At 35.1% G+C, this 16,276-nt stretch overlaps 1 protein-coding gene across 3 annotated transcripts in view; it reads left to right on the forward strand.

Annotated features, from left to right (window-relative positions):
* The window catches only part of DARS1 (aspartyl-tRNA synthetase 1), a 67,436-nt gene that overhangs the window by 2,076 nt on the left and 49,084 nt on the right, over positions 1–16,276 (forward strand). For all 3 annotated transcript variants that reach the window (XM_082658335.1, XM_082658333.1, XM_082658334.1), the window contains exons 2-4: positions 219–276; positions 3,784–3,876; positions 15,418–15,520. In XM_082658335.1, coding sequence (XP_082514461.1) covers positions 252–276; positions 3,784–3,876; positions 15,418–15,520 — 221 coding nt within the window. In that variant the 5' untranslated portion in view covers positions 219–251. The remainder of the gene's footprint in view (positions 1–218; positions 277–3,783; positions 3,877–15,417; positions 15,521–16,276) is intronic.

Here is a 16,276-nt window from a genome sequence, read left to right on the forward strand (position 1 = left end):
AGTGGTGATCTCCAAAACAAATTAACCAGAAGCTGGGTCTGTGGAGTGCATATGTAAATGATATGACAGATTTCCACACTTTAAAACTACTACTCTGAATTGATAAAATGGTCCTGAAAGTTTAAATGAATTCATCTATTTCTGTTATTTGTATTTCTGTGTTTACTATGCTATTAGTGTTTAAATAAAAAGTCATAATGTAAAAATGTTTTTTGTAGGATTATGCAAAAGAAAGATATGGAGTATCTTCAATGATACAATCACAAGAAAAACCAGGTTAGTAGTTACGTGATAAAAAAAGTTTTTTTTTCTTTTTAATTCCAGGAAAGTTCTTTATGAAGTTTTAAGTAAGGTTGACATAACTGAAGGCATAGTTCTGAAAAGCTTAAATGCCAAGCATATGCCATAACCCTGCACAGACCTTGTCAATTTAGGGTCCCTAATCTCGATAAGGAAGAAAATATGTTAAATCAGTATATTTTATTTTATTTTATTTATTTATTTTTAGTATATTTTAAATGGTAAATTATATTACAAAGGTATTCCTAGGTAGTCATGTAAAAGATTTGACTCTGGCCTAGGAGATAAAAGATAGATAGTAGCTGCCTTCATCATATGCAACCTTTTTTGCACGCTTTGTGAAGCTACCTCCTTTACTTTCCTCCTTGACTTTATTATATTTCTTTGAAATTGACTTGTTAATTGTTTCTCTCAGACCTGTAGGTTTTCTATTTGTAAACATTTGTCTTCCTTTTGTTTCTATTTTATATATGCGATTTCAACAAAGTTATCCTACTCAACTATTTAACGATCATTTTTCTTTTGTTAGACACCCCAAATTATGTCTTTCAAACTTTGGTACAACTGCAGACCTTTAAGCTCTGGCCCATTGGAAGCACTAAGTACTTCTAATTTAGATGCCTGCCTGTGAATTTGATGCTTTGAAAATAATATACCCCAAGTCAAATTTAATTGTTATTTTTGGATTTAATTTATTGCGTGATCACAAAACCACTTTTCCTTCCCAACTTTGTTGGAAAAGTGTGCAGTGAAAGGGCAAAATAGGTTGCTAAGAATAAACCATTTCGAAAGATAAAGATAGTGAAGTAAAGTAATTGAGTATAAAATGGGATACAAGCAATATAGTATAGGAGAGGACTACCCCTGCCAGAACAAGCAGGAGGGGTCATATGAGACTCTTTTTCGGCTTAACTGTCTTCCTGAACTGGACTTCCTTGATCTCTAATGCAAAAAAATCTTATTGGAATTTGTCTCTTACATAAGCCCCAGTCACCCTTTGCCATGATTACTATTCCCATTTAGCTAGCAAATCCAGACTACTTAGAGTCTTCCAGTTACAAGCTCTCTCCACCAAAAGGAGGATAAACTACCTACGTAATCTGATTACATTAACTAACAGTAAAATTCTGTGCTTAGTTTTACCTCTGTTAAAATCATAATACATTGTTCAACATAAAGTTTTCTTTCCTGTCTGCTTCCATTTCTCCACATTCTTTCATTCTAATACCAGTGACTTAACCATGGAGGAGGTAGTAGTTTTTCAAACTGAAACCCTACTGCCACTGATCTTTGCCTCGGCCAGTCATACTGGTGGGAGTGTGACATGCGCCTCAGGTATGTGTGGATATGTTAAAGATTGAGAACCCCTATGCTAATTAATTGGAATGACACATGAAAGAAGGGCCATTACTCTTTCTTTTCCAAAGTACTATTAAAATTACCATAATCATGCCACTTATTTATAAGTCTATTCTTTTAGACTTATGTTTTTCTGTTTTGTTTGGTTTTGAGTTTTGATTGCCTAGTAAGTCGTTTGCTTTTTCAATCTTGGCATTTTCAGATCTGTCTTTTAAAATTGCTTTGTCTGTCTTTTCTCTTTCACACTTGGTTTTGTCTGAGTTTACACAGCAGACATGGAAGTTGGCTTAACTCATAAGGTCCATGGACAGAGTTTTGCAGAAATCCTCTTGTGATGCCTAATGCTTCAAAATTTCTCATTCACTCTCTTTGCTTTTGGTGATGAAATCTATAGTATTCTCCTGTAAATCAGGGTCTCTCTAAGCTACATCTTTACTTCAAGAGACAAATTATAAATACATTTAGACAAAGTAGGTAAAATATATTTATAATTTGATTTCATTATAATATCCCCCACAAAGGTATTTTTAGTATTATAGTAACTAGGATTTACTACATGTCATACTGACAAATTTGGTTACAATTAGGCACCATAACCCTTGAGAATAGTGGTCTTTTATCATTCATGATGTTGTAGTATCATTTCTATTAAAATATTTAAAATTAATACTTATATCTTTTTCTTTAATATTCAAATTATTGCATATTTAGAACAATAATAGAATAATTTCTGGATCATTTTGGGATCATGATTGCCTTGTATCACTATCTTCACATCGTAGTTTTTCACAGTTTTCCTGTTTGGGGGATGCTAGATAGATGTAGTACTTTGTTATTAGCATTGGGGGGCATAATTGTTGGGGTTCACCGATAGCCAGAAGGGGAATTTATTGGTTCACATACCTGTAGGAAACAAAGTGTGAGATGGCATAAGGCATGATAGGATTTAGAGGTTTGAGCATTATCTGTGGGGCTTTCTGTCTACTTCTTGGCTTTGCATCCATTAGGCTGTTGACCTCATTCTCTCATCCTGCAAATTCAGGTAGTAGGAAAGATGGTGGCTGCAGCCCTGGGCTTACACCATCTCAGCTCAGCGACCCCAGGGAAGACAGGTTCATTCCCATTATCTGTATATTAAGTACCAGAGAAGGACTTTGATTAGCTCAGTTTGAGTAACATGCCCTTCTCTGGATGAGTCAGTGTGTCCTGGGGAACGAGGTACTGTGACTGTCCAGGCCTGGCAGAGAATTCCCCCATGTGGCTAGCTGACTTACATACTATGGCAGGCAAGCAAAAATACCATGTCCACTTAGGCACAGGCAGTTCAACACAGGCTGTATTTGGCTTTATAAGTCATTGAAGTGTTCAGGAGATTGGCATTTTGAAATTATCTCTTTGACTCCAATGTAGACTGAATTAGGGGGTCAGGGGATTGCCAGTTAGAAGGCTTTTGCTAATTTGAAAATATATGTGCACCCTTATGTTCACTGCAGCATTATTTACAATAGCCAAAATATGAAAACAACCTAGGTGCCTATCAACAGATTAATAGATATAGAAGATGTGGTCTATATATTTAATGGGTACTACTCAGCCATAAAAAAAAAGATGAAATCTTGCCATTCGCAACAACATGGATGGACCTTAAGGGTATAATGCTAAGTGAAATAAGTCAGACAGAGAAAGACAAATACTGTATGATTTCACTCATATTTGGAATGTAAAAGTAAGTAAATAAATAAATGAACAAACTAAACCAAACAACAAACACATAGATAAAGAGCAGAGTAGTGGTTACCAGAGGGGAAGGAGCATGGGGGGAGGGTGAAATGGGTAACAGGGTCAACTGTATTGTAATGGATGGAAAGTAAACTTTTGGTGGTGAGCATGCTGTAATGTGTATAGATGTTGAAATACAATGTTATAAACATGAAACTTACGTGATGTTATAAACCAATGTTATAAACCAATTAAAAAGAAAAGCAAAAGAAAAAAGTGTTGCTAGATATTGAGAATCACTTAAGATAATACCAAGTACTATGCTAGCTATCAAATCAAAATAATTTTGATCTTGATCTCTTTGTAAATTCTGAATTACAAGATTGTTTCATTTATTTGCTGCAGATCGAGTTTTGGTTCGAATTAGTGACTTGACAGTACAAAAAGCTGATGAAGTTGTTTGGGTGCGTGCAAGGGTTCATACAAGCAGAGCTAAAGGTAAGATTGATTAAATGATTACAGCTTTTTTGGTAATCATTGAATTTTTTGTTTTGCAGATTTCTCACAGATCAAAGTAAATCTTTAAAAACAAAACAAAAACACCTGTTTTCCTTCTTAAATCACTATAAACTATTAGTCCATGGTTAGTTAATTTTAGGTTCTTATAAGACATCCTTAAAAACAATTTAGCCTTAAAACTCAGATGAAATCTAAGACTCTAAGGTACTTTTCTAGCACCTCTCAAAAGTTTAATTTTTTGAAGTAAAGAGTGTTTTTTCAGAAGTTTTTCATTTGTTAATATTCTTACATTTGTAATATTTAGATAGGGAGAGAGTTAGGAGAAAGATAAGGCTAAGACTGGGTTGTCTAGTTCTCACTGGCTACATTTAGCTATTTAAATTAAAATTAAAATTCTATATCTCAGTCACCAGCTGTATTTTGAGTGCTGGTGGCTCCTGTATTGGACAGAAAGGACAAATACAACATTTTTTTTTTTTTTTTTTTTTTTTTGGCAGTATGCGGGCCTCTCACTGCTGTGGCCTCTCCCATTGCGGAGGCTCCGGACGCGCAGGCCCAGCGGCCATGGCTTACAGGCCCAGCCGCTCCGCAGCACGTGGGATCCTCCTGGACCAGGGCACGAACCCATGTCCCCTGCATCAGCAGGCGGACCCTCAACCACTGCGCCACCAGGGAAGCCCACAAAATATTTTTATCATTGTAGAAAGTTCTCTTGGACAGTACTAAGAATTTAGCATTAACAACAAAGGAGAAATATTAGGGGAGTTTAGACAAACCTCAGTTCCTTATGGAAAATTGTCCTAGCCTAGTGTTCCAAATTGTCTGAAAGTATTAGTGACACTTATATTGGTTTATAACTTTATACTTTTCACACAGTTTTTCACACTCGATCATCCCCACAAATTTGTGAAGTAGGCAGAATAGGCACTGTTATTCCACTTTATAAATGAGGAGACTAAGGCTCAGAATGATAAAGCTCCTTGCCCAAACTCTCATAGTAATTGGTGGAATATGAAAAGAATTCAGAAGCTTTTTAGGACACCTTCTGTCTCCCTAGCAGAGTTAATTACTTCTGTACTATTTACTGCATTCTGTGGTACAGCATTTCTTACTCTGTGTTTTAAAATATTTATTATAGAATTAATACAGGCCCATTATTTTTTAAATTCCAACATTTTATACATATATATCTTACTCTCTCAGGATCACTACTATTAAGAGTTTATCGGGAATTCCCTGGCAGTCCAGTGGTTAGGACTCTGCACTTTCCTTTTTCTTCTTTCTTTTTCTTTTTCTTTTTCTTCTTCTTCCCTTCCTTCCTTCCTTCCTCCCTCCCTCCCTTCCTTCCTTTCTTTTCTTTCTTTCTTTCACGCATGCTATGCCAGTTCTTAGTTGCAGCACGTGGGATCTTTGTTGCCGTGCGGGATCTTTTAGTTGCAGCATGTGGGATCTAGTTCCCTGACCAGGGATTGAACCTGGGCCCTCTGCATTGGGAGTGCAGAGTCTTAACCACTGGACCACTGGGGAAGTCCCAGGACTCTGCACTTTCACTGCCAAGGGCCCAGGTTCAATCCCTGGTCAGGGAACTAAAATCCCACAAGCCACATGGCGTGGCAAAAAAAAAAAAAAAAGAGTTTATCTATTCTTCCAGTATCCTCCCCCAAATAGATGAATACTGTTGGACTTTGAGAAGAATGCTAGTTGATTTGCCTTCCTGAAAGGTTGGGCCATTTATTTGACCAATAGATAATCACATTGTACTGTAATCCTTCATTTACTTGTCTTTCTCCCATTGGATTAGGAACCTTTGTTCTCCAAACTGGCACCTTGTTTCCTAAACATAGTTATTTAGCAAATTAAAAGATAGAATGCTCTCCAAACTGGCACCTTGTTTCCTAAACATAATTATTTAGCAAATTAAAAGATAGAATGCACGCTACATGTAAGCCTGAACCAAAAATACTTCCCTTCACACTCATCCAAAAAATGGAACAGTTTGAATATGAGTAAGGACAACTGCAGTGAGTTGAGACACATCAGATATGTTTAAATCCTTAAGTTTATAACAATGCTAAGGCAAACAAACAGAAAACCTAGTTGGTCATCAATGGAACAAGCTCATTATTTTCAAATCTGGTAAATACTAAAGTGGAAGTATCATTTCTGTATGAATTGTATATCACTGGCTAACCAAATGGTAGATACGGGGAAGTGTCTCTTTAGAGAAGTGTCCAGCTAATAAAATGAAGAATATTGGAACATCATCATTTTGCCCCCAGTGAATTATCTAGACATTGATCATCAGTGATTGCTAACGACATAATAGAGAGACAACCAGAAATATTTTATGTCTATTTATGAAAGAACACAATACCACCCAATGAAGTAGTCTTGCCCAAAGAATTGTTCCTGAATCTCATTAAGCCTTTAGCAATAACCAGCAATTTACAAGACAAAGGAACATGTTAAATGACAATGGAGGTGCAATCAGCACAGTCTAGTAGTAAACTACTAGGCAAAAACGACCTGGTCTCTTCAAGAAATAAATTGAAAGGGAAGGGGGTACCTATGGATTAAAACAGATTTAAGATGTCTCTCAACCAATCACTTATTTGGATCCTAATTTAAATCTACAGTAAAAAAAAAAGACACTGAGACTTGGATATTTGAACATTGACTGGATATTTGGTGTTAAAAATTTTTTTTTTCAGTTGAAATAATAGTACTGTTGTAACATTATTTTTAAAAAGATCTTCTCTCTTAGGGATCCTTACTGAATTATGTATGGATGAAATAATAGAGGGTTTGCAGGGGTTTGCTTCAAAATAGTACAGGAATTGAGGGATAAGTGGATTGGGGCAGAAGTTGAGGAATGAGTGGATTGGAGCAAAGCTGAAACAAGAATGGCCATGAATTGATAACTGTTGAGGTACGTGAGGATTGTAGGTAGGTGTTGATATCATTTACAAATAACGATCATTTTGTCCTTTTCTTTCAAATGTTTATCTTATTTCTTGTTTCTCTGCAATAATCAGTGGATTCTCCAGTATTGCAGGGATTCTCACAATGAGGAATTTTTTAAACAGTGGAGATATAAATTCCTGCTGAGTTATTTCATGACTTTAGGTGTTCTGCATAAAATGTCATTACAAAACAATGCCAAAGTTTAAAAAGTAGGTCAAAAGAAGTTTTCTTCTAGTCCAAGTTTTCTATTATCAGAAGCAGGTATTAAATTTTATCAGACCTTTTCCAGAAATTATTTCCCTCAAAATATCATGCTGGAAAAAAAAAAATCATGCTGAATATATTTATACAGAGATTCATTATACGATTCTCTTTGCTTTTGTGTTTGTTTGAAATTTTCCACATAATAAAAAATTTAAAATACAGTTGATCTTCATTATTCACGGATTGTATATTTGCAAATTCACCTACTTGCTAACATGTATTTGTAACCCCAAAATCAGTACTTGCAGTGATTTCACTGTCATTCACAGACATGCCAGACATTCGCATGAGCAGAGTGGTAAGAAATTTGAGTCTCCCAGTGCACACATTTTCAGCTGAGATTAAAAACAGTGAAGCTCTGCCTTGTATCAGCTCTCATAAACAAGTGTCCTTTTCACAGTCTATTTAATGCCACGTTCTTCACAGCCTTGTGCTTTTTGTTGGTGATTTGACTGTTTAAAATGGCCCCCAAGCATAGTGCTGAATTGTTTTCTAGTGTTCCTAAATGCAAGAGAGTCATAATATGCATTATGGAGAAAATACTAGTTGTTAGCTAAGTTTTGTCCAAGCATGAGTTATAGTGCTGTTGGCTGTGAGTTCTATGTTAATGAATCAACTATATATATTTTAAATAAGGTGTCTTTAAACAGAAATACATACAGAACAAATTTGTGTATTGATGGACTGATGAAAATATTATAACCAGACATTCACAGAAACCTCACCCTATATTTCCCCTAGGAGCAATGGCTCAATATTTGCTAATTTATTGTTCTGGTGACTTTATAAAACATAACTACCACAAATAGCAAGAATCAACTGTATGTAATTCTAGTGGTTTACAATAATGGATTTCTTAACATTGAACCATTTTTGGATTCTTGGAATAAACTGAATTTGGTAAAGGTGTGGGTAGTATTCTTTTAGCTAAGTTTCAATAATATGTTTTTTTTGGAATTTTGCATTAATCTGGTTTTCATAATTTTTACTTGGAAAATTCTACTTTGTTTTTAAGTTTGTATGTATGTGTATGTGTGTTTAAGTTGTAAGTTACCCAAGTAATACAAAGTATTTTCACATGAATTTTTCAGAGTACAGAAATTATATTCCTTTTTCTTCTCTACTGCCTATCTTTGTCCCAGCCTTTTCTATTAATTCTTAATAATTTGTTCGTTGTCTTTCCAAAAATCTTTCTTTTTAATGCACATATGTGCACGCACACACACACACACACACACACACACACACACAAATACATAAAGGTTCTTTGTTTTGTGTGTGTTTTGTCTTATTTTATGTAGATGATACCGTATTTTTACATGTTACTCTGCAACTTTTTTTATTTTCAATTAACAGTGTTTCTTGGAGATACTTCCATGATATTAGTTATAGATCTACATAAGGCAGTGTTTCTGTAAGATAGATATCTAGAAGTGAAATTGCTGGGTTGAAGGGTGGGCATATGCATATTAAAATTTTCCAATACCAGATTACCCGCCAAAAAAGCTATACTCAATGATACTCCCACAAGTATGTGACAGTACCACTTTCTCCACATTCTTGCCAGTAATGATTGTCAATGTTTTTTATTTCTGCCAAAGAAGATTATCTGAAAAAATGAATAAAATCTTTGAGTTTGCAGAACACTGATTGCTGCTACTCCCTTCTTCCTTACATGGAAAAAATTATACCAATAAATATGACTTATTTGGAATCATTCATGTGTTCTAACTCCAGAAGTAGTATCACATTAAAATTGGACTTGGACAGACAACCTATGCTGGCAATTTCAAGTAAAGCAAAGTTCTGAAAAAACCATGAATAAGGAAATGAAAGTGTCAAAATCATAGTGTCAAAAGTATGACAACTAGAATCCTGTTAAGCAAAAAAAACAAAACCTAGTCTGTTTATATAACAAATATCTGTATATTTCTCCTCAAATTAAGGGCAGTGTTTTACACATTTTTAAAGATTAAAAATCAGATTTCTTACAATAGGTTTATGCTTCACACCCATAAAATCAAGAGTTTTATATAGGAGCAAGGAGAAATTTTTAACTCTTAATGATACCTTAACATTAGTTTCTTTCGATTGTGAAAGCTTATGAGCATATTGAAAAAGTAATTGAAACATCTACGGTTCCTTTCAAATTTTATACATACTACATGGAAGTCATTGGCACAAGATAATTCTATTTCAATACTATTCTTCCTAAAAACTTAACATGTACTTCCAAAATAGCTACTTTATTTAGGTAGTCAGATAGTATAGGATTTTAAATACCAAAGGTCAGAACATCAACTTATAGCCATACAAGAATATTTCAGGGAAAATAACAAATGGAAACTACTTTAAAACATTTAGGTCTTTGCTGTTTATTCCATAACTGATTAACATAAGCGATGAAGGAAAATGTTAATCTTGGTTATTAGGAAGTGAAGGTACATTATCTAAATAATAAATTCAGGAGCTTGGCAAGCTAAAAGACAGTAGGAAGAGATGAAAACATAAGATTGCCTCACATCTTTGATAACTAGTTCTCCCACCAAGGCTTACTTCCTTACTGAGCCATCACCAAAATGGAGATGAGAGTAAACTTTTTTGTTCTGGCAACCTACCATGTTTGTTCTTCAGCTTAGAAATAAAGATTGCACCTGGTGCTGTAAAGGAAGGTTTCCAACTTTACATTTTTCTAAAACAGACCTCTTGCGTAAATTTAAGAAATAAACTGCCTCTTTAAAAACGACTCAAAATGCAACACAAATTTTTAACTGCTAAGGATTTAAATTTAAGATACCTAAAAGCAGTGAATTCATTCAGCTGTTTTGAACATTGAGTTTCATTTCTTTTCTATAAACTCTCTCCTGATTGGGGAGTTCCATGAAGAAAGATGAATAATACGTAGCAGATGATTAACATGTCTTATAAAGTTCCTTTACTAACTTAAGCAGTGAGAACTCTTTGCTAAACTGAGAAATTACATAATTGCTTCTTAGAATAAAAAACAATATATGGCTATAGTAAAAATTAACTTCCTATATATAGAAACATATAAAATGAAAAATAGAGCTACATTGTGATCCAGCAATCCCACTCCTGGACATATATCCAGAAAAGATGAAAACTAATTCGCAAAGATACATGCACCCCGATGTTCATAGCAGTACTGTTTACAGTAGCCAAGACATGGAAGCAACGTAAGTGTCCATTAGCAGATGAATGGATAAAGAAGATGTGCCAATACATATGTATATATCAATACATACACACACACACACACACACACACACACACACACACAATGAAATAGTACTCAGCCATAAAAAAAGAATAAAGTATTGCCATTTGCAGCAACATGGATGGGCCTAGAGGTTATCATACTAAGTGAAGTCAGACAGAGAAAGGCAAATATTATATCACTTATATGTGGAATCTAAAAAAAAATACAAATGAATTTATTTACAAAACAGAAACAGACTCACAGACATAGAAAACAAACTTAACAGTTACTAAAGGGGAAATGAGAGGCGGGATAAATTAGGAGCATGGGATTAACAGATACACACTACTATATATAAAATAAACAACAACAATTTACTGTATAGCACAGGAAACAATAGTCAATATCTTATATATAACCTATAATGGAAAATAATCTGAAAATACATACATATAACTGAATCAGTTTGCTGTACACCTGAAATTAATACAGTGTTGTAAATCAACTATGCTTCAATTTAAAAAAAAAGAGGACAAATGGAAGTCTCACAAATCTAGCTCCTCTGTCAGATCACAATCTGTTTCCCCCCAAAATAGCCACTGTTGTTTCTTGTGTATTCTTTTAGGAAAAAGTGCATTTACAAATATGAGCATATCCTTTGTTTTTTAAATTTACATAAAAGGGATCTCTCTCTCTCTCTCTCTCTCTCTCTCTCTCTCTCACTCTCACTCTCACACACACACACACACACACACACACACACACACATTGCCCCTTGTTATCACTCACCAATGTCTGTAAGAAAATGCCTTGCAAGACATTGAATTGCAGTGTATCACTGACCAGAGACAAAGAACAATTTTGTTTACTAACACCTTTCAGGATCTTGGTGTCAAAAATACTTGATAAGAGGTAGTCTGAGTGGACAGCTCTGTTTACCAGGAAACCAGTACTAATTTTTTAAGTCTTTTAAAAGTCTTTCTGAGTGTACCATCGAGGTTCTAGTATTTATTTATTTATTTATTCTTAATAAATTTATTTATTTTTGGCTGCGTTGGATCTTCATTGCTGCGCACAGGCTTTCTCTAGTTGTGGTGAGCGGGGGCTACTCACTGCGGTGGCTTCTCTTGTTACGGAGCACCGGCTCTAGGTGCACGGGCTCTAGAGCACAGGTTCAGTAGTTGTGGCATACGGGCTTAGTTGCTCCACGGTATTTTCCCGGACCAGGGCTCGAACCCATGTCCCCTGCATTGGCAGGCGGATTCTTAATCACTGTGCCACCAGGGAAATCTCAAGGTTCTAGTATTTAGAAGTGCTTTGAACACGGAAAACTTGGGACCATAGCACTAGAGTTCACATCTGTTGCAGTACTGAAGACTACATAAATAGAGAGTAATAATAGAACCTCAGTTCTTTTATTTAAATAGTTCTTTTATGAACATCTTTGTCACTAAGACTTTCCATACTTAATTTCCTTAACATATATTCTAAGAAATGTATTTCTTGAATCAGAGAACATTTTAAGCCCATTTTTAATGCCCACTGCCAAATTGATCTCTGAAAGCATTGTACAAGTTTACCTTGTTATCAACAAGTTATGAAGGAACGGTTTTCACTTAATTCTTCCAAGCATTGTATGATATTGTATATTTTTAAATCTTTACTAGTATGAGCGGTATAATGTGTCATCATCATTGTTTGCTTCAACTTGCATTACTTTGGTTTCCAGTAATATTTTTCTCCTTATGTTTACTTACTAGGTTTTTTTCTTTTTCTTTTAGAGTATTTGTTCTAGTCCATTACGCATTTATCTATTGGGATCTCAGTGTTCTTTACTCATACATCTTTAAGATCTTTATGTATTAAAGATATTAACTCATATAGGTTATGTGTCATTCAGCAATTATATATATTTTTCCCAGAGTGGTTTTTTTGCTCTACTTAGAAAGTTCTCCCCTTTTCTATTGTACAGTTTGATATTCAGTTCCAGTTTTTACTCAGTTTTTTAGTTTATCTCCTGAATGCCATCTAGAATTAGAATCTCTTTGCTCTAATAGGGTCTGTTCTCACTTCTTATGCTGCATTAATCTGGCTGTTTCTGTACATTTTTACTTACTGTAGGTTTATAATATAATATGCTGAGGTCTCACCTCTCCACCCTTTTCCTCCCATCTATTGGCTTTTTTAAAAAATAAGGTTTAATTTTTAGAATTACGTACAATAAACACATTAAACATTAAAAGAGAACAGTGAACATTCTTTACTTTACCCATAACCATTGATTTCATGATTTCTTTTCCCTAGCAGGCATGTCAGGTCTTAGGAGTGCATTTGCTTCTATGTTTAGCCTCTTGAACTTCCCAGGTTCTACTCACTGCTTGTGTTGAATCTGGAACATGGCCACGATTTTCCTTCAACCCTTATGTTTCTTTTGTACCTACCTCTTTGTATTGTTCTCTTAAAAAATAGTTTTTCTGATTTGGAAAGTAGTACATGGTTATTGTAGAATGTTCAGAAAATATGAAGAACAGAATAATTCCCTGTGATTTCCCCATCCATTAGTAGCCACATTTTGGTGTTTTTCTTCCTATACCATCAACTTCACATTTTGATGGTTTTTTTCTTACACAGTCAATTTTAATATCTTTCTTATAAAAAGTTATGATTGTACTCTTTGTATGGCTTTATCACTATTTTCACATAATAGTCTATCATGAGTGTCACAAATATTTACTTTGTGTTCCCAGCACCCACCATAGTTTTTGGACATAGTAATTCAGCTGTGAAACAGAAATGGTCATCAGTCTTCAGATAAGTAGGTGGCAGTGGCAGTGGTCCTATTAGTAATAGTAATAACGATTAATATTAATAACATTAATTCACAGTTAACATTAATTGGGTATCTGTCACAACTCTAAACTTATTACTTATATAATCTTCAAGATTATAAATGAAAACTCAAGAAAACTCCATGAGTAATATACTGTTATTTTCTCCCATTTTGCAGATGAAGAACTGAGACATAATTAGTTTAATATTTTCCAGTAGGCCCCTTCATAGGAAATGATAGGATATGATCCTATGTCTTTTGATTAAAAAGATTTTACTCTTTACCAAACCCTTACACTAAATGTCACCCCTTAGTGCTGACCTAAAGATATTTTCCTGTGCTCACCCTTTATAAGTACTATAGAGCCCTCCATTCTCTCTCAAGTTCTTTGTGTAGCACTGGAGTTCATCACAAGATTGCTTTGTAGTGCAGCCAGGTCAGTGCTTCCTCTGTCTGCACTATTAGAGCAGCTAAAGTACTTACTAAATCATGCACGTTACCTTCCATTTCATGCTAACATTCTGTTCTAAGTGGGCTAATATCTGGCTGTGGTTTCAGTAGTTCTTGGGATAATGTCATTTGATTCATTTGCAGATTTCTCTATCCATTCAGCATCTTAAAATCCCTTTGAACTTGTTCAGTTCATGTAACTTTCTTTTTTAAGATTTTACTTAGCGACTGGATCATACTCCAAAGGAAAGGGAAAATAAAATCTATTTAGTGGTAAAAATATGTCAATCATATATGACTTGGAAGTCCATAGATTGTGTCTGTCTTGGCACTCTGTTTGCAACCTTTTTTTAACCTCACAGTTGCTCTCAGATTTGCATTTCAAAACTGTATGTTGAAAGTATTAACTATAAGTTTGCTTACGTTTTTGCTTTTTTTTGGTGGGACCAGGGGAGGCAAAGCTAATTCTCAGTGTAAAAATAATTCTCAGTTTAAACAACAAAACCTTTTGACGTTTTGAAAGACAATCTGATGAAAAAAGTGGTCTGGAAAAGATTTAACTTGTTTTATGAGGAAGTAGTTTCCTAAAACTTGATCAGAGACTTTTAAAAAGGATATACTTTGGAGAAAAGACCTGTCACAAAGATGGTGAGTGACTGGATCTGTTATGAATATTATTTTTCAAAAGGTTAAGAATAAGGAATGACAGTTGCTTATGAAAGGAGGGGGAGTCAAGAGGCCCAGTATTATGTAGAAATTAAACTAGTTATAGGGCATAAAGAGAATGATCTTTTATAGACAAAGTAAACTACTTGGAGTAGGGCTTCCCTGGTGGTGCAGTGGTTAAGAATCCGCCTGCCAGTGCAGGGGACACGGGTTCGAGCCCTGATCTGGGAAGATCCCACATGCTGCGGAGCAGCTAAGCCTGTGTGCCACAACTACTGAGCCTGCGCTCTAGAGCCCACAAGCCACAACTACTGAGCCCGTGTGCCACAACTACTGAAGTCCGCGTGCCTAGAGCCCATGCTGCACAACAAGAGAAGCCACTAAAATGAGAAGCCCGCGTACCGCAACAAAGAGTAGTCCCCGCTTGCTGCAACTAGAGAAAGCCCCTGCGCAGCAACGAAGACCCAACACAGCCAAAAACATAAAAAATTTTTTTAAATTAAAAAAAAAAACCTACTTGGAGTAAAAAAAAAAAAGTGGAACTGTTATAAAGGATGAAGAATTAGGAAGACGATAAAGGAAAAATGAGAAAAATAGAACAGGAAATAAGCTAGCCTGTTATTCTAAATGCTCATTGAAATGTACTTTGGTAGGAAGTAAAATGAACCACCCCCGTAGAATGTTTATGTTCTTGTGACTAAGCACTTTATTACTACTTTTATGGTTGCATCATTGAGGCTCTTATGATGGTTAGCATAGTACCTTTGCCTGTAGAGTATACTAGCTATTGAATGAATGTTGAAAGTGATCTGAAGTTACTTGAAATTTGTTTAATAAGTCCCTACAATGACAAAATAATTTTCTTGGTTGATAATATTTTTTGAAATTTGTGCTTTGCCTACACCCTCATAACAAGCATTTTAAAAGCCTAGGAGAAACTTGGGTTTCTTTAAAGCTTGTTAACTGAGTATGGGAATTTTGGCTGTCAAAGCCAGATACCTATGTGTATGTCCCTGTTGGGGATGTAGATTTGGGCCCAATTGTAAAGTAGAGAAGCATTTTTCTTCTTTGTAAAACCTGAAGTAGCATGTCCTTAATACCCTTATGTACTTTCTGTCTTCTTCAGGGAAGCAGTGCTTCTTAGTCCTACGTCAGCAGCAGTTTAATGTCCAGGCTCTTGCAGCCGTGGGAGACCACGCAAGCAAGCAGATGGTTAAATTTGCTGCCAAGTAAGTAAGCAATTATATCCTGTTGTCAGAATAAACAGTGGTGGGAACCGGGGCTCCCAGGGCTTTGGACCATTTTCATGCATTAACATCAACGCTTCCTTTGTTTAAAAATGTAGTTATTTAAATTGTCAGTTCAGTGTTGCTGAATACATTAAAGTTATAAAAGAGAAAATATGGAGCACAGACTTGAAATTCATTTGGAACTGCTGAAGCAGCACTCTATACAGACAAGTCACATTTACTTTCAAGTAGAGTTACAGAAAGCCTGGCAGCGTCAACACTGCAAAGCAACTTTATTTTGTGGTGTGTGTTGAGCTTCATTTCCTCCCTCCCTCCCCTAGTTTGAGATTTGCATGTTAAGCAACAAGTTTTCTAACTAAATAATAGAAGTGTTTAAAATAAAAGAATGTGATTTTGCAAATGATTCCATCCTGAAGAAGTAAAACAAATGCGCTAACATGTTACAGCTTTTAACTTTGACACCAAAAAGGTTAAAAAAAAAAAAAGTAAAGTTTGCTTTTTTCCCCCCATAAAAGTATTATTGTCTGGCTCAGGGTTCCTATAGAAGCTTATTGTTTTGTTCAATTTACAAGGGGCAGGATACAGAGATAGTGTAGTGGTTGTGCCTGCTGGAGCTCTAAAGTTATAAGAGTTGGTGATGTGGCTAGTTTTATTTGCATGTTTTTCTCAATTTAATTGAAATTTTATTTCCATGATGATCAGAGAAGACTCAGAAAAATGGAAAATTTTAAGTAG

This window comes from Grampus griseus, assembly GCF_964374135.1.
Source record: "Grampus griseus genome assembly, chromosome: 7".
Taxonomy (NCBI): domain Eukaryota; kingdom Metazoa; phylum Chordata; class Mammalia; order Artiodactyla; family Delphinidae; genus Grampus; species Grampus griseus.